Source organism: Melanerpes formicivorus, unplaced genomic scaffold (assembly GCF_026170545.1).
Source record: "Melanerpes formicivorus ecotype bairdi unplaced genomic scaffold, bMelFor1.0.p_v2 SCAF_12, whole genome shotgun sequence".
NCBI lineage: Eukaryota > Metazoa > Chordata > Aves > Piciformes > Picidae > Melanerpes > Melanerpes formicivorus.
In genome coordinates, this window is record NW_027142364.1 from 3,826,379 (window position 1) to 3,845,914 (window position 19,536).

The 19,536-nt window shown below is 43.4% G+C and overlaps 1 protein-coding gene across 1 annotated transcript in view; it reads left to right on the plus strand.

The window, feature by feature from the left end:
- Window positions 1-19,536, plus strand: part of FNDC3B (fibronectin type III domain containing 3B) — a 237,014-nt gene that overhangs the window by 122,388 nt on the left and 95,090 nt on the right. The window contains exons 5-6 of the mRNA XM_068145019.1: window positions 4,310-4,553; window positions 7,353-7,646. Coding sequence (XP_068001120.1) covers window positions 4,310-4,553; window positions 7,353-7,646 — 538 coding nt within the window. The remainder of the gene's footprint in view (window positions 1-4,309; window positions 4,554-7,352; window positions 7,647-19,536) is intronic.

Genomic DNA, 19,536 nt, shown 5'->3' on the forward strand with positions numbered 1-19,536 from the left:
GAGGACACAGTCTCAAGCTGTGCCAGGCGAAGTTTAGGCTGGGTATTAAGAAATAATTCTTCATAGAGAGAGTGATTGGCCATTGCAATGTGCTGCTCAGGGAGGTGGTGGTGTCACTGTCACTGGAGGTGTTTAAGAGGACTCTGGATGAGGCACTTGGAGCCATGCTTTAGTTGATCAGATGGTGTTAGGTGACAGGTTGGACTTGATGATCTTGAAGGTCTTTTCCAACCTGGTTAATTCTATTCTATTCTGTTCTGTTCTATTCTACCCTCTAGTTAGACTGAGTTTTCATTGCTACAGTCATACCTTTAGTGTAAAGCAAATTACATTGAAAATGGTATTTGCAAAACCTGACAACTGAGCCTGTTTTATTTGGTATGAGTAATGTTCATCCAGATTCTCCTGAAAGCTGTCTACCTCACTCAGCAATTAAGCTCCCTAAAATATGGGGGAAAAAAAACTCACACAGAATTGTGCTGTCATAATACTGTCATCGAGGCAGTGTGCCAATTACACCAGCAAGCTCAAAACAAAAAAACACCACCAAAAGACAATCTACCTAGGAACTGCTTGCACAACACAAACTAATGGAAGTTTAGCTCTGGGTGCCGAATGACCAAAGCTATTTGTTTGCTTTAAGCAGCTAAAATTAGTAATAACGATTACTTCCAATATTCCAGTTGCATCTGGAGACCTCAACAGGGATTAAGGTTTCATTGCTTCTTGGCACTGGAGACAGTTTAGCAAACTGTGTGTTTCCTGATGAATTTATGATCTTTATGACAGGTTGGGTTTTTTTAATTTATTTTTGTTTTTAGCAGATACAAGGAGTTGCAGATTTCTTCTTTAAATAGCAAAGTTTAGCCTCCCTGCTAAGTTACGTTATTTACATTATTACATTAATTTATTCTGTCTTAAAGCATCATCTGGCCTGTATCAGGAACAGTGTGGCCAGCAGGAGCAGGGAGGTCATTCTGCCCCTGTATACTGCACTGGTTAGGCCACACCTTGAGTCCTTTGTCCAGTTCTGGGCCCCTCAGTTTAGGAAGGATATTGACTTGCTGGAACGTGTCCAGAGAAGGGCAACAAAGTTGGGGAGGGGTTTGGAACACAAGCCCTATGAGGAGAGGCTGAGGGAGCTGGGGCTGCTTAGCCTGGAGAAGAGGAGGCTCAGGGGAGACTTTATTGCTGTCTACAACTACCTGAAGGGAGGTTGTAGCCAGGTGGGGGTTAGTCTCTTCTCCCAGGCAACCAGCAGCAGAACAAGAGGACCCAGTCTCAAGCTGTGCCAGGGGAGGTTTAGGCTGGAGATTAGGAAGAAATTCTTCACAGAGAGAGTGATTGCCCTTTGCAATAGGCTGCCCAGGGAGGTGGTGGAGTCACCATCATTGGAGGTGTTTAGGAGGAGACTTGATAGGGTGCTTGCTTGCATGGTTTAGTTCATTAGATAGTGTTGGATGATAGGTTGGATGTGATGATCTCGAAGGTCTCTTCCAACCTGGCCTGGCCTGGTCTGGTCTAGTCTAGTCTAGTCTATCTCCTAGAATGGCTCCACTGCAGTCTGCTCACTGCAAATACTACAGATCAAGGGATACCTGCAGCCTTAGCCCATGCTGGTTTTATTGCTGTCTGCTGTATATAATACATTGGATTACCAGTTTCATGACCTGTTAAGGACAGAATAACATAGTTGAAGTTTGTATGTGCAACATCAGAAATTTATATACCTTCAAGTCCCAGTTTAGGGAGAACACACCCCTGTAGTGTAGGGAAAAAAAGTTGTTTGTTTTTTCTTATAAGGCCCCCTGTGTTTCTGCTTTTATTTGGAACATGGGCACATCAAGTACCCAGATTGCTGTTGGCATTTGAGGCCTGGGACAAAAATTAATTGTAAGTTGTTATGTCTCTTAACTTTATGATGAAAAACATTTGTGAGGCTGGCTCATCCTTGAGTTGGACAGATCATCATTGTAGGTTGCTACCAACTCAAATAATTCCATTCTATTCCATTTCATCTTCTCATCTGTGGCTTTTAGTACTCCTGAAATCTTACAGTTTCATCTATCAGGATAATTTCATCAGAAAGGCCTTTGATAGGACTCTGAGCATTCCTCCCTGCTCTCTAGCTCAGGAAGAGGGACCCTAGTAATTTGAAATATGGCTTACATTATGTCCTGCTGCAGGATACAAACTATCAGTCATCTTTCACTGGAGCACAGAGTACACAGGCAGTTTGATCCAGATGCACACAGAAGAGCTTGTACCCACCTGCAAGATGAAGTTGCCTTTGAGGCTTGGACTCATTGAAGCCATGATGAAAACTTTTCACATCAGGGTACAGGAACTTGCTATCTCAGTTAAATTAGAGCATGAGTCAAGTCTAAGAGAGTTCAATGCAGCATTTCTGTACCCAGTCCTAAATATGTAGTTCTGTTTTTCTAATGTGCTGAATAGAAAAGGGTTTTCCTCTAGGTTTCAGAGTGCAGATTTGAGACCTGGCACCAGGATACAAGGTGCCAAGGAGGTTGAGTAGAACCAGTAGCAGAGATGGGAGACCTAAAAATGCAGCAGTTACAGTGTAGTGCTAGTTTAAATCTCTGAGGCCCAGCTATCTTTTGAGGAATCTCTAAAGTCTTTGAAATTTATAGCTGGCAGATGACAAGTTGCTAGCTGAAGGTGTAAATTTAGAGGTTAGGATCAAGTATGTTATGGTAAACAATTCCTGATGTGGTTACTCAGCATAGCAAGCAATGCATGATGTAAAATATCAATTACAAGTGAATGAATTCACCTTCTGTGGAAGCTTTTTCTTTCTGTAGGAGGCCAGTCAATCCACAGAACTTGTCTGTGCCTCTGCTCGCAGCCCATAGCTAGCAGGCACAAATTTGTATAACCTTGAGACACACACAGCTGAAGGGAGGAACTGGGTCAGCTAATTCTAGTTACATTTTACCCTCTCATAACTTGCTGAGCTGATGCCTGAGGCACAGACTCATGTTTGCTGGAGCAGTGCTGCTCATGGCTGTGGACATCATCTCATAGGACTACTCTCTTTGCAGCAGGGTCAGCAGAAACAACATGTGCCCATACCATGGCTTCACTTCAGGGTTTATCAGCATAAACAAATTTTTCCTAGAGGTTTAGACCATGACACTGATGTGTTGGGTTGTTGGAGCATGGGGATCCACAGCAGGGTCTCTTCTGCTGATGTTGCTGTGTCGGGGGGGGGCGGGGGGGGGGGGGTAGTAGATAACTCCAGTTAACATTGGTGATCATCAGCAGAGAGTGGCAGCATCTTATGGCAGGTGCCCTTGATGCGTATTTGCTTATCTCATACAGCACATCACTTGTATTATTCCATTTGTCATCAGTCTGTTTAATAAAAAATAGATTTTTAACAGCTTAGTAATTGTATGAAACTAAAACTTCCTTGCTTCCTTTATGGTTTCCTACCTTATACACATCACCATACAGAGTTGAAGGGATGTGGTGAAGTGGTTGTGTTTTTCAGTTACAGAAATGGGAGAAGGTTTTTGCATAAGCTGCAAGAAAAGCTTGACTCTTTAAGTCTGGGCTGAAATTTGGCTGGTTGACTGCTCTCCAGAAATACACCTCTGGAAAAATTCTAAGCTGAACAGTATTTTTTTTTTCAGCCTAAGCACATTTCCACCTTCCTACATCTGTTTTTACATCCTTTGGCTGTGGCATCGGGGGCCAAGTTATGCGTATTGCAGAGCTGCTTTGCAGGGATGTATAGACCAGCTCTGCAGAAGAAAAAAACAACACCCTTCTGCCCTATAATTTGTCTTAAACAGTTACCTATTGTGAACAGAGCAATTATTTGGAAAACATGTGTCAACACAACAGGTTCCTGCCGTGTACATGTCTCTGTGCACATACGCAGCCTCTCCGCTGCGGCCGTGCCAGCTACTTTCCAAGAGTTACTCACTCTGTACTCAGAGTGCTGTCAGAATTAGTGCTAGAAATTTTATGGTCAGAATCTAAGGTTGGTCCCAATGACTGCTCTTATTTTGGTGCTTTGTTGTTCCTTTTTCCATTGTTTTACTCCCTAATCACAGGTTGTTTATGTTGTGTCTTAGCCACATAGTTATTTATCTGAGTCTCCAAGAGAGGCCATGTCACCACTATGATTATTCCTGCTGATATTAATTTTAGAAGTGTGTTTGTGAGTAAACCTCAGGGCCAGCCTTTTTGGGATGGGAGAACAAGCTGTAAACAGTGCTGGTTTTAAAAGGTTCGGTTCAGACGCTGCCTAACGTGCTCATTTCCCTGCCTTCCCTTTCAGGTGATAGAAGACAACACCGGCGTACGGAGGGTGGTGGTTACCCCCCAGTCTCCAGAGTGTTACCCTCCTAGCTATCCTTCGGCCATCTCTCCAACCCATCACTTACCTCCATACCTGACACACCATCCCCATTTCATCCACAACTCTCATACAGCTTTTTATCCTCCTGTCACTGGACCTGGGGACATACCACCACAGTTTTTCCCACAGCATCATCTTCCCCCAACAATATATGGAGAACAAGGTGAGCTGGAAGGAAGGTATTTCACACCTGTGTTCAGCAAGTTTGTACCAAGAGCAGAAATGGAGAACTTGTGGAGTGGCTTTGTCTACAGAGATGGAGTGGCTTTCTCTAACCTGCAGAGCAGGGTGTGTAGACATCCAGAGTGCAGGAGCACAGGGCAGTGCTACATTACAACACTAGCTTGCAGAAACAAAGCCAGTTTTAGCTTAATTGGTAAATACAGTGGGGAAAAAATGTCTCATCTCCTGCTCTGAGCTAGGGACGTTAGTCATGCTGGTTGCTCTTGCTGTGTCATGATGCAGCATTGTTCAGAAAACCAAGAGACAAAATGTTTCAGCCCTTGCTTGGGAATGAGGGTAGACACGCGGGCAGGATCTGATCACGGTTTGCCGCAGTCATTTCCAGTGGGAAAAGCCGGATGCCGCTTCCTGTTGGCCACAGAGTGCTTTCTGCTCCCAGCCCTGGGTTTCCAAGAAGTAGCAGCATGTTCTGTTTGTTATTGTACTTGGGACTGTGCAGTAAGTCACTGGAAAGCATTGTCTGATACCAAAGGGTAGCATGGCAACCCTAATCAGGCCATGGGTAAATAACTGCAAGAATGGAGTGAAAGGGGCATATTTCTGGCTGAACTCTGTGCTGTTGTGTCTTTGCCACCCTGGAGGTAAGTCTTTGTGTAGTCTGCAAGAGGGTGTTAACCAGAAATGCAAAGCTACTTGAGGTGTTTAACATGGAAATCCATTCAGGAATCATGGGTTTACATTATTGCTGAGCTACCTGGACTTAAGACCCTTTCTGAAGAGTGTGTTTAAGCCTTATCAGCAGAAGTGGGCTTCTGCTGAAGAGGGACGGAAGAGGCAGGGAGGGAAAGAAGAGGATACCTACTGATGTTAGCTCTTGAAGCTTTCATTAACCAAAAGGTCTCGTTCTCTAGTAAGGAACAGACTCTTGCAACAAACACTTCACTTCATTATAGAATAGAATACAATAGAATAGAATTAACCGGGTTGGAAGAGACCTTTGAGATCGTCGCGTCCAATCCGTCATCCAATGCTATCTAATCAACTAAACCATGGCACCAAGTGCCCCATCCAGTCTCTTCCTAAACACCCCCAGTGATGGTAACCCCACCACCTCCCTGATTGGCCCATTATACTGGTGGGGAGAAAGCTCAGTAAACCAGTGGGATGGTGTCACCACACAGATGCACAGGAGAGAGATTCCCTTGAAAAGGGAACAGGACAGTTTGTCCAATTGCTTAACAAAGTCTGGTGTGCAAAGTGAACATAGAGCCTCTAGTTAAGGAGACATTGAACATCTCTGTAGCCTGGAGATACAAAAAAAGCTGATTCAACTTAAATTGAATTTTAAAAATCCTTCTTTGCATTACTGGAATGACCTGTGACACACTGAAATAATGGGTGAATGTTGTCCTGATGAGGATTAATCCACAGCTTCCTGTTTGCTGTGCAATGGTTTCTACTTTAAACAAAAATTGCATTTATTTGTAGCATGCTGGCTTTAGGCAGCTAGTTGCCATGAGAAAACAAACAGAGTTGTGTAGCTGAAGGCCAAGCCACACCAAAATAGCAAAGAAAGAAAGTCTGGCTAGTTGACACAACTTGGAAAGTTGTGCTACAGCATATATGGCAATATCAATTTGCAAATGGGGCTTCCAGCAGCTGGATAGGATGTTTGCTTCCTTCAGAAGTTTGTACGATAGCCTCTGAATGGATGTAGGAAAGAATACACAGACTGTGTTGGGAGTCAATTGTTGCTGTGCTAACAAAGGCAAAACTTGTTTGGGGCAGGAATTTGTTCAAGCTTCCAACTCAAAGTGAAGCACAAAAAAGGAGGACTGAAGTATAGAGAAAAGCAGGAAATACTCTGATTCCGGCAAGCTAGACCTGCCTTAGGTTAGAGAGAGTCATTCTTGGAGGGGAGAAGGGGGATTATATGTAGTTGTGCCAGAGGAGGTTTAGGAGGCTTAGGTTGGATAGTATAAACAATTTCTTCACTGAAGGGCTTGTCAAGCCATGGAACAGGGTGCCCAGGGAAGTCACCATCCCTGAAGGGATTCAAAAAACCAGGTAGCAGTGGTACTGAGGGACATGGTTCAGTGGTGACCTAGGTTAACAGTTGGACTTGATGATCTTCAAGATCTGTTCCAGCCAAAATGATTCTATGAAGTGTATCTGCAGTGTACATATGATAATGATGGTATTTCTCAAGGGTTTTTTTAGCCAATTTTACTTACCAAAGCTTCCACTTCATGAAGCACTTCTCTCCTTAGGCAGGCACAGTTGACACAATTGTAAAGTCTATTTATACTGGGAAATTAAATTGCATGTAATCAATGTTGGCAGCCTGAAACCAGGGCATCTCACCATGTTCTGGCCGGTCAGGCCCTGGGGAAGATACTTGCTGGGAGTTTATGAAGACACTTTCCTAAATATCAGTCTCTCTGGGTTTTTCCTTGAAATCTGTGTCCCTGAAACACAAAGACTGAAAAGGGGGGGGGGGGGGGGGGGGGGAGGGGAGGCAATCTGTCACCCTAATTGCTGGATTTCACACACAAAGAGTAAGGAAATCCTGTCAGCCAAGGAGCATGTTTACCAACCAGAAAAAATAAACAATTAGTCCTGCAGAAGAGCTTTCTGAAGTAAAAAAATGGTTGTAAAAGCTATCTCCAGGAGAATCTAGAATCATTTCATTTGGAGATGGTCAAGAATTTGGCTCCATGAGAGGAAATGTAGTGATTTTGGTGTTCTGAGTTAACAAGGGTGAATTCTTTCGTTGCAGAAATCATACCACTATATGGGATGTCCAGCTATATTACCAGGGAAGATCAGTACAGCAAACCACAGCACAAAAAACTCAAAGACAGGCAGATTGATCGCCAAAACCGCCTGAATAGTCCTCCTTCATCCATCTACAAAAGCCATATAGGCAGCTGCACAACTGTATATAATGGTTATGCAAAGAGCCACAATGGTGCAAGCAGCGGAGGCGGCGGCGGCGGCGGGGCTCCAGCGGTGAAGAAACCGGAGCGCAGAGCAAGAAGCAGCCCAAAGTCAAATGAACAAGACCCACATGGTAAAGACAGTTTTATTTATTTTTAATTCCTTTTTATTGCACCTTTCTGGCTGCATATGGATCTAGTCACTGTGCCAAAAAACCACTACCACCCACACATAAAAGGCAGCGTTAATACAGTGTGAACTTAAATAGAAACCCTGAGCTCGCTACGCTGCGTATTTGTTTTGTAAGATGAATCAGTTGCCTCCCCATCTTTCATGACTACTCCCTGGTAGATGCAGCATCAGCCTCTCCTTAGCTGCTGGAAATAAAAATGCATTTTAGGGGCAAGTTCTTGGTTTTATTTTGCTTTTCACACAAGCATCTTGGCAATTCACAAAAATCCTTACGGGCTACTGACCTATAACCAAAACCACTGTTTTACATCTCCTAGGTAAATGTTGCCAACTTAGAAAGTTTAGAGGTGATTGCTGGAAAAAAAAAGCAGGTTTGTTTATATGAAATTTCAATGCAGGTATGGTTAGTTGAAACAGAAGAAATTACTTAAGCTTCGCTATTGGAATTAGTGGTCAAATAGATCTGACTAGTTTTGAAATAATCAACATTTTCAGAGGCTTTATGATAAATCATGAGGTGATTCAGCTAACCAAACCTCATTTATTATGAGCCATTCTCCACATAGCCACTTCTAGCTAAATTTAGCTCAGTAACTTCTTGTAATCCTTTATATCTTTCAGCCTTTCTCTTCTCTGCCTGTCTCCTTGCTGATTCTACAGCTGCAGCTGGCTGAAGAAACTTTTGTTTATTAAGCAGGTTTATACCTGGCACTTTTAGGATATTTATAATGCAGCACACCTTGAAATCTCTGTGTGAATTTATGCATTCAGCATAGGTTTTCCTTTATGTATTGTGTATGTTTATTTAGCCATGTATTTTTACTTGGGAGATGCAACTGGAATAAATACTCATTGAAAGTAACTTAATCAATAGCAGAAGTGGGGGGCAAAGTGCTGCTGGCATGGGAAGGATTGAGGATTTGCAGCCACACTTTGAGAGCTATAGAATTAGCAAGGAGCTGTATTTGGGAATGCTTTAATCCAGGAAAATTAATTACTGTACTAGACTTCCTAATTATTTCTTGCCACTCAGCTTGTATGACCTGTAATATTCTTGTTTATGTTAAGCTATGGTGTGTTTTTTTCTTCTCTAGTCTATGTTGGGATACATGAGGTGTTTGGAAGCACCCATGTGGAAGACCTGGAATAATGTATAGTCTTAACAGCTGAAGTGCACAATATAGCTTTAGTGGGTACTAAATCAGCCTGGAAGATCACTTGTAAAATAATCTTGGTTTAATTTAAAAATACCTAGTTTAAGGTTTTCCTGCAGTCTTTGTGTTTATCTAATTTTGTCTCTTGGAGTAGCCTGCTGTGCTCCAGCTGAAGAGCATCATCACCCTTAAAATATCAGGAAAAACAGTGAAGTCAGGGCTGTGGCACATCCGCTCCATCAGCCAGAGAGTGCCTTAAATCTGAGAACAGCAAAGGATGGAGTCCTACCTCAAACTGTGAAAAAGTCCATAACAGGAGACCTTGCAAATAAGCATCAGCTGTCCCACCCTCCTCATAAATTCAGTTCACTGGTGTTTTGAAATTACTTTCTGCATCTGCACCTGGAGATGGCAGCCCTGGAGTCAGGGTCAGACTGCTCTACAGGAAAGCCCATGGCCAAAGCAGGACTAGGAGAAAACAAATATCATATGAAAAGGGAAAATCTAAATAGTGTGGACTCAAATGTGAGCTTTTTCACATCAAAGTCTATTGCTGTAATCCTACACGTACACCTGCATGCAAATTTCTGCAGAGAGGTTGTCACAGAGTTTCAGAATGGCTTCCATGCCCTAAAATAAATTATTTCTTGATATTTATAAGCTTCTAACCATACTCACAGCCTTATTTTCACCTTCTCAGTTTCTTCGTGAATTATTTGGGAATGACTAACATGGCCATTGGAATGAGAGTTAGAAGCAACCTGGGAACAGCTGATAATTTTGATTCATGCTGCTAAGATGACAGAATAGCCAGGAACAAAAACTATGTAAGAAGCAACACTCACCAAAGCCATTTAGACATCACTTTCTGTGGCTGGGCATCAGTTCAAGCCTGTTAATAGTTAAAAATTTGATGTGGCTGCTCCCAAAACTGCAGAATAGCCTGGAAAACCTATGAGATATTTTTATATATCTATATCTAGATATATAAAATAGAGAGTAAGAGTCTTTATTTAGAACACAATTTACCCAAAAACCTCTGAAGAGGCAAGTAGGAATGTATGAATTCAGAGTAAAACTTAAGAGTAAGGTGAAGGAAAACTGAAGTTGATGATTTTGCTTGCTTGAATTTCCTAACAGAGAGTGTGATGTGTTTTGTAGCCTAGTGTTTCATATCTGGTTGGAGCATGTTGTGTGTTTGTGCAGTGGTAGCTGGCACATTTATTTTTGGTGTCTGGATGTTGGAATGATCCAGTGAGCCAGCTCCTGGCAAGCTGCTGTCACTGACACAGCCGTGCTGCCTGCCCCTGGGAGCGGGGCTGTGGGAGCCCTGTACACAGCTGGAGCAGACACTCACCCAGCCTCTGTCCTCACTGCTGCAGAAAACAGTATGACTGAGGACACAGTTCTAGAGCAGAACAGAGCCATTGCTTCCTGGGGAACTGGGCTTGTTAGAAGCAGAGCACTGGATGCTGCCTCGATGCTGGGAGTGTGGGCAGGAGCTGGCATCTCACCAGTGCTAGTCCCAGTCACTCTGAAGCTGATGCTTTGAAAGCGGTTTCAGTGCCCCATTTAACTGGTGCAGGAATATGATCTTCACTGTGGTGATAGGGAATTGGATAACAGGCATTTCTGGTCACAGATCTAATACCCCTGTGTTGAAGTAAAGGCTTGTCCTGCTCCATGGGTTTTGATAGTAATTTCTTTCAGAGCTGTGTTGCTCTGCACTGCGTTGCACCTTTGAGCTATGACTGCATTGAGGTTGTTAGAGGACTGCAAGAGTAATATTGGAGAAGAGGTTCAGTGTAGAACACAAGGAAGACTCTAGTTTTTCCTTGAAGAGACAAGACAGAAATCACAAGACATGAAATATTTAAGAATGTACTTTTCCATCAGTACACACTCTTTACATTTATTTTGACTGTACATTTGAGTAAGGAAAGTCAAGGAAAACTCTGCCATCTGTCAATAACTTGCTGCTGCTTTCCAGTATCAAAGGAGCCAGGGGGTTTCCAGAAAAGCAATTGAGCACTGGTTGAAGAAATTGGGATGATAGCATCATCAATAGTACTGAAATAAAGTGAGTAGATGACCCTGGAGTACTTCTGGTTCAGTCAGCTTTTCAATTCTGGATCCAGTGTGTGCTTCCCTGTGCTACTCTGTGTGGTGTGATGGTCAATTAACCATATGTTGGTTCCTCTCTCACCCCCTTACTCCAGATTGTCACTATAACACATCATCAGGACCTCTTTTTATTAGGGAAGTAACAGTTTCAGATTGGTGATAGAAGTGTGCCATTCTTCTGGCTTTTTCCTTGGTGTCTTCAGGTTAGTAGATGTGCCTGTAAACAAAGATTTCTAGTGATGCTGGATGCTGGGAATATAACAACTTAAGGCAAAAGAGGGGAAACTGTTAGCTTATAATTGAAAAGTCAGCAACTCTTCTGTGGCAGGATGGATGGTCCCTTGTGCAGGTTTGGAGGTATGATGTAAGGATTCAGATCTAAAATCCATGCTGTAGCTTTGCTGCAAAGCTGTTTTAAACACTGAATGGGGAGAGGAGGGAGCAAGGCTGTGGGTTTTTTTTGTTGCTGGGTTTTTTTTTCTTTCTCTTAAGGAGCCTTGCCATGTAAAAAGAGCTGTAAGCGGAAATCCTGTCCCATTCATGCTGTCCTTTATGAATTTCAGTCTGAGTCACTTCCTTCACATGTACTCAGTGGTTTGCTTCTTGGGCATGTAGTGATCTGGTAGTTTATGAAGTTCTGTGTGTGACTGCAAGTCCTGTGGGAACATAAGCAGTTTTGAGCATTCTTACAATGCTAATAAACCAGCTTCCCCCCCCCCCCCCATATCAGATGAAATCTTAGTTTTGTATTTTTTCCAATCATCATTGAAATTTGAAGAACCTGAGAGAGCCAAAATGAAAGCACTTAAAATGAGTAACAAGTAGAAAGCAGGGGATGGATTGTTAAGTGCATCCTGTCTGGGAGCTGGGTGGGTGCTGGGAACTGGGTGCCAGAATAAACAGAGCTTAGCCTAGCCAGGGAGGCAGCTCGGGGGGGGGTGTCGCAGGCACCTTTGTGTAAGCATTCTGTGAAGAATACTTTGTGTGAGGATTTGAGTAGATTCAGCCCTACTGGGTCAGAGCAGAGGCCCACCTAGCCTGGTAGTCCATCTTCAACCGTTGTGGTGAAGATGCTCAGAAGAGAGCCTGTGAGCCCAGTGTTGTACTGTGTACCAGTCCCTGCATCCAGACCTTCAGTACCTACTCAGTTAGTGACCTGTTGTCTGGTCACTTGTCACTCTTTCTGGAACTGGCTGATACCATTTGCCTCAAAGCTCCATCCAACCTGTTAGGAAGAAATTTCCCCATGAGGGTGGTGAGACACAGGGAGGTGATAGAAGCCCCATCCCTGGAGGTTTTTAAGGCCAGGCTGGATGTGGCTGTGAGCAACCTGATCTAGTGTGAGATGTCCCTGCCCATGACATGGGGTTGGAACTGAATGACCTTTGAGGTCCCTTCCAACCCTAACAGTTTGATTCTTCCTGAGATTCAGGAAGTCAGATTGCTTTTTAGCTGACTTGGTGTCCATTTCTCTGAGTAGGTGGTTTGCTGCACATGGAGTTGGCATTCTTTATGTATGGAGAAGTGAGGAAGGAAGACTGGAATCGTTCAATAGTTCAAAGAGTTGTTGCAGGCTATACATAGGTGGCAAACAGTTGCAGTTCCAGTGCCTTATTTGTACAGCCAGTTTAGAGCCTCAAAGATGTTGCTTTCCAGCTGTTGAGGTTTTGTAGGTCTGGTTTTGGGGACTGAACCAGCCTTGAGGTTCTCCCAAAAGTGAAAACCATTGCTTCATATCCCTGCTTGCCTTGTTGAAGGACGTTTCTCAGGAGATACTGCTGGTTCTGCACACTTGTTTCTTTGAGGTGAATGTGTCAGGAACACATGGAAAATGAGCTTAGCACAAGAACTTTCTGTTAGTGGTTTTAATTTGAAGACAGTTTAAAAGCACTGAACTCAGCAAACCAGAAATCCTGAGCTGAAGAGGTAAAGTTGCCTGGTATGGCTAGCCTGGGCTGATGCTAGCAAGAACTTGTGCCAGCAAGTATCCTTCAGCTGTGTGGGACACGCACTGCTAGTTGTTAGTGCATGAAGTGGAGTGGATGATGACAGACAAAAGCACAGCTGATGCTTTCTTGGTACAACCCTAGCTTGTTCTCCCTCTCTTTAGAACATTTAAATATAGTTTTTTAAAGTTTGGAGGGTTTCCTCTATTTTTGGTGGTCTGGGTTTTTGGTGTGTTTTCTTTTAATGGTATCAATTTTTTGGTGCATTTTTTTTGGGTGGTGTGGTGGGTTTTGGGGTGTTTTTTTTGTGAGGTTGGGTTTGTTGGGCTTTTGTTGTTTGTTTTTGGGTGTTTTGTTTTTGCCCGTGAATTAAAAGGAAATTAAGGGAGCTGTGATTCAATGCAGACAGGAACCGGGCAAAGTTCCTCTACTTACTCATTCTTGATCCTGTCAATTCTGTTCTATTTCAGTCCTGAACCGGTTTTGCAAGTTTGTTGGACCATGTATGTATCTGTAGTCTATATCCTAGAGATTTAAAAGCTTAGAAGAGTAGTGCAACCACTTTCAGCCCCTGTAAGCTATGAACATGAGCCAGCAATGTGCCCAGGTGGCCAAGAAGGCCTGTATCAGGAATAGTGTGGCCAGCAGAAGCAGGGAACTTACTCTGCCCCTGTACTCAGCACTGGTTAGGCCACACCTTGAGTCCTGTGTCCAGTTCTGGGCCCCTCAGTTTAGGAAAGATGCTGAGTTGCTGGAACATGTCCAGAGAAGGGCAACAAAGCTGGGGAGGGGTTTGGAGCACAGCCCTGTGAGGAGAGGCTGAGGGAGCTGGGGCTGCTTAGCCTGGAGAAGAGGAGGCTCAGGGGAGACCTTACTGCTGTCTACAACTACCTGAAGGGAGGTTATAGCCAGGAGGGGGTTGGTCTCTTCTCCCAGGCACCCTGCACCAGAACAAGAGGACACAGCCTCAAGCTGCAGCAGGGGAGGTTTAGGCTGGATGTTAGGAAGAAGTTCTTCACAGAAAGAGAGATTGGCCATTGGAATGTGCTGCCCAGGGAGGTGGTGGTGTCACCATCCCTGGAAGTGTTTAAAAAGAGCCTGGATGAGGCACTTGGTGCCATGGTTTAGTTGATTAGATGGTGTTGGGTGGTAGATTGGACTCAATGATCTTGAAGGTCTTTTCCAACCTGGTTAATTCCGTATTCTGTAACCAGAGAGGCTGAGAAACACTATGGCAGTATATGTAACTTTAACTTTATTTTTTAGCCAGGAACTGATGATTTTGTATGTACTGATAAAGACTTCTGTTATACCAAGGTAGAAACGTTCTGCATCCAAAATTTCTCACAAATATGTTTTTTTTTTTTTCTGCTGACAAACAAAATCCCCCTGTGTAAGTGCAGCTTCCCTGCCTTCCCTAAATGTATTTGGTTCTGTAAAATAAGTTGATTTAACAAGATAGTCTGCTGCAGACAACCTGTCAAAACTGACACCGTGATTTTATTAGCAACACAGGGGAAAAAAAAACCCACTCTGAAGCCTAAAATACATCTGTCAGCCTATGTGAATTTTAGTATTATACCAAGTAATGAAATGTGAAATAGAGTATTAGTGGAAACACAGACGTGTTAAATCTTGTGAGTATAGATCCACATCACGGCTGAAATCTAAGTGGTATTACTGTTCCTGCTGCATGTTTAAAATAGTTTCACCAAATAATACTGCTTGGCTGGATTGTCTAGACTCCTGTCTAATGAGAAATGCACAGTGTGGTGTGTGCATGCTGCCTTTCTGTAAGTTTTAATAAGTGAGAGGAAATAGGATGCATTAATTAGGGCACTAGTCTGAGCTTGAGAAAGCAGTTAACTTGTGACACCAGGGAATTTCCAGTGTGATATTCTCGTGCCTTGACCTTATCTCTCACATCATGACCAAGCTTGTGGTTTTGTTTCTGTTTGGAAATAGGCCTACTTCTTTATCTCCTGTATTTTCTCTAAAATAAAAGGCTGTGAAATAATTTGTCCAGGCAGAAAACAAAATGGTTAAGGAGTTTCAGCTGCTTCTGATGTTGACATGCTGGGAGTAGACCTTTGTGTACCAGAGTCAACTCCATTAGCGAGGTCAAACTGATTATTTATCAGAGTATCTCACTTCATAGTCACATAAAGTAACCACTTAAGCGAGCTCTGGATGGGCTGGTGAATATATTAGAAACACATTGACATGATGCAGGGGTCAGGCAAAGTACATTCCCACCTTCAGGTCAACCTTCATGCATGCAAGAATGTATCCACATCAGACTTGATTTATAACTTTTCTTCAGCAAAAAGAATTGCTAAAATGTTTCTCCAGCATCACTGGGACAAAGGCTGTGTGAGAGAGAGACCTGTTTCCTCCGCTGTCTTGAAACTTGACCTGCATCACTGGGCTTTGGAAAAAGGTAAAAGCCAAATACCACAAGGAGACCAGTGGTCTGAAATGTCCACACCCAGGATGAGTGTGCACTCTCCTTCAGCCATTGCTTTGCCCAGCCTCAAACCCAGCAGTGTTTGGCTTGGAGCTGCCTGTGGGTAGCTCCCTCTAGGTTACCTTGACCAACTTTCCCAAAAGTCTACTGTGTGCAAAATAATTTCCAGGAGTTTGCAAGCCTATTAAAGTTTGTCTGCATGTGAAATGTTGGGAGGGTGGAGATACTTTCCTGCTCTATCCATATTGCTGGAACAAACCCCAAGTTTATGGGAAGCCTGAATGCCATGGCAGACCTACATCTTCCCCATCCCAGTGCTCCACTCTGGCGGAAGGCTGGTTTGTGCTGTGTGAGCAGAGTCCTGCAAGCTGGGAGGGCTGGGGCGGGGAGGGAGGAGATACTCACTCTCTATTTTTATGCGCTTATCTTGAAAGGCTGAGGAACCAGCTTCATAACTTTGGCACCAGAAGTTGTTGATAAGAGATTCTCTTCATTAACTAAATGCTAGCATAGCCTCTTAATTTAATTGCACAACCTTCTCCCACGTTCAGTGTTAGCTGTTTTTTTAAAGATGAAGGGGAATGTGTCAAACTTGGTTTCACCCAGATTTTTCTGTAACTGGAAATGCAAACAAAGCATCAGGATAGCTGTGGATACCTGTGATCCAGCGTGGTTATAGGCTGCTCTGAGAGCTGATCTTTTGGGGCATCCATGGCTCTGAGGCACAAATGGGACAGAGTGACCAGCCTTGATTCTGGTTACATTTTTTTAGTCTCATTAGTGAAGCTCAAACAAAATAAACCTTGGTTGAAGCTCCCTAATCTTAGTAAGTGTGCTAGCCTGCTAGAAACACAGTTCCAAGTCCACTTAGGAAAGAATAAAGCATGTCTGGTGAAGAGTGGGGAAATCTGGGTCCAGGGCTCTCATTTGTCTTTCCTGCTGACTTAAAACCCCTTTTGACAGGGGCTGGAGTTTTTGCTAAAGGCTGTTTTCCCAATCCTGATCAGCCCCTCTAGACTCTCATATTCTTCTCATCTGCTTTCATCCCTCCCTTGTCTCATTGTGCCAGCAGGATCTCCTTGGCAGGAGGTGCTGGATAAGCTATCTACTCCATGATTTATCAGGAAGTCAGTGTTGAATGACGTAAGGCACAGCCTCTTCCCCCAGAGGATCTTCATGTTATCTCAAGAATTTGCAGTTTCTTCTGTGACTGACAGTCAAATCCAGAAGGCTGAAATCTGAGTCCTTTTCCTAGGAATTTATGTAATTTATAGATAGGCAACCAACAGAAAAAAAGCTCACCCAGTACATTTTCATCCTGCTTAAATGCTCAGTGGTTAAATCCCCAAGTTGGGGAGAAGAGTTACACAAAGGTCTCAGAGCTTCAGAGCAAGATAAACAGTGGATTCCCACCAGTTAGGAGGAGATAACGTGGACCACCGACAAAGGAGGGGAACCATGTTTCCCTTATTTGGCAATATGAGGGACACTCAGCCAGAAGGGGGAGAGTATTTCTAGGGAAGAGGTAAAACACTTCCTCTTTCCAGAGTATAAAATATAAAATAGTTTTAAGGCTAATAATTTAACAAACAACCCTTATTTGTGTACCCAGATGTTGTGAACAGTGTCCATCTGGATATTCTAGATTTGCAAAGGCTGTGACGTGGAATTTCATGGTCCCACTGAAGTTACTGAGGAGGCTCAGGGGAGACCTTATTACTCTCTACAACTACCTGAAGGGAGGTTGTAGACAGGTGGGGGCTGGTCTCTTCTCCCAGGCAAGCAGCACCAGAACAAGAGGACACAGTCTCAAGCTGCACCAGGGGAGGATCAGACTGGATGTTAGGAAGAAATTCTTCACAGAGCGAGTGATTACCCATTGGAATGCGCTGCCTGGGAAGGTGGTGGAGTCACCATCATTGGAGGTATTTAGGAGGGGACTTGATAGGGTGCTTGGTTGCAGGGTTTAGTTGATTAGGTTATGTTGGTTGATGGGTTGGACGCGATGATCTTGAAGGTCTTTTCCAACCTGGCTTATTCTCTTCTATTCTACAGGGCTTTGTTTACCAATGTCTCTTAGGCTGTGCTTCAAAACCCATCAGCTAGTCTTCCTTGTCTGAAGAAAGGTACAACTTGATTTCACAACCTTTTGTGACCTCTGGTATATTTTCTTTCACTGGAGGGAGAAACTCTCTTTTTAGAAATGCAGGGTATGCTTTGAGCATTGCAGTTCACAGAGCAGACAGACACTCTTCTGAAATGAAGCGGCCATTTTAATATTCTACAAGGTTTGTTTAAAAAGATTTTTGTCCTGAAGCTTGCATTTGGGGTCCTTTTGTTTATTTTTATTTGCTGTAAGGAGCTGTGCTTAGAAGCAGCTGCTTTGATTTACCATGATTCATCTGACTTTTGCCTGAATTTCATCTTGGCAATGAAATTCAGATCAAGTTGAAATTCCTGCAGCTGCTTTGAGGCCTTCCTATTGAGCTGTAATCAGGTGGATATTTCTGTGAAACACTTCAAATATTAGGAAAGATTCTCTGTGGTAAACAGTTTGTGGGTAAATTGAGATTGGATGTTAAGAAGTTTTTCACCATGAGGCTTGTGAGACACTGGAACAGGTTGCCCAGGGAGGTGGAAGAAGCCTCATCCCTGGAGGTTTTTAAGGCCAGGCTGCATGTGGCTCTGAGCAACCTGCTCTAGTGTGAGGTGTCCTGCTCGTGGCAGGGGGATTAGAACTGAATGATCCTTGAGCTCCTTTCCAACCCTAACAGTTCTATGATTGTGTATTGCCCTCATCCCATACAGGACTGCTAATTGCACAGGCAGTTCTTCCAGCTCAGTAGTAGTAGTTGACAAGGGGACAGAAACATTACAGATTAAGCTTTTTAAATCTTCTTGGGTGCACTCATCACATCACAGGTAGGGGAAGGAACTCATAACATCATGTCAGCCTTTTTCACTTTTGCATTGTAGGACTTAAAGACGTCCTTGTTTGCTACAGGGGGGTTAGACTAGATGACCTTTAAAGGTCCCTCCCAACCCAAAATGTTGTATGATTCTATGCCTGTAGCACCTGATCTTTATGAAATATTCTTTCTTCTTAGCTCATGTAATCATAGTTTATCATTCAGACAGAGTTTAGGCTGGGATTAGTCAAGTATGTTGATTGTCATCTGTCACGAGGAAGATAAACTAATTCCTGTTCTGCTGTCAATCTGTAGATGTTTGGGTTGATTTAGAGAGGGGAGCTTTTGGTTTCCATGTCTTTGAGCTGTAGTGGGCAGAAAAAAGTGTTCTTTGATTTCCTGGCTTATGGCAGTGTCCTCCCCCACTCATTGCACTCTGATTATCTCCTAGTTTTCCTCTGGAAAAAGAGGTCAGAAAAGGTAGGCTGGGCTTCATTCAATAAATATTGTGTCTCTGCAGCCATTCACTGGGTTGACAGTAAAAGACCCCAGTGCAGTCTCCATGAAGAAAAGTCTTTGCATTTCAACCATTATAATTTGGAATTATTTGTTTTGTTTCTTACATACTTTTCCTGTGGAATCTCACCTCCTTGAAAAGCATGCCTATAGTGCAAGTAGTGCACAGGCATAAGATTCCTGTTTAAATGTAAATGTGAAGACAAAATCAAGAACAATGAAGAGACAACACATTTTCTACTCTCACCCTGTTTTAGAGAAAGTTTATCCTGCTTACATTCTATTCTTGAGAGGGGCATAGAGCTTATTGCTAAAGCTAACCATCCCAAAGCACTTCTTCTTGCCCCCTGTGAAAACTAAAGGCAACATTTCTCCATTAATTTGTAGTTTGATTCATAGAATCATGGAACTGCTCATGTTGGAAAAGGCTTCGAAGACCATAGGGTTCAGCCAGTGACCTAACACCACTGTGGCCATTATAACCATGTCCCGAAGTGCCATGTCTGTGTGGTTGTTTGTTTTTAATCCTTGCAGGGTCAGTGACTCCACCACCTCCCTGGGCAGCCTGTTCCAATGCCTGACCACTCTTGCAGTAAAGAAATTTCTCCTAATATCCAAGCTAAACCTCCACTGGTGCAACATGAGGCCATTTCCTCTCATTCTGTCACCTGATACTAGGGAGAAGAGACCAACCCCAAACTCACTACCAAACTCC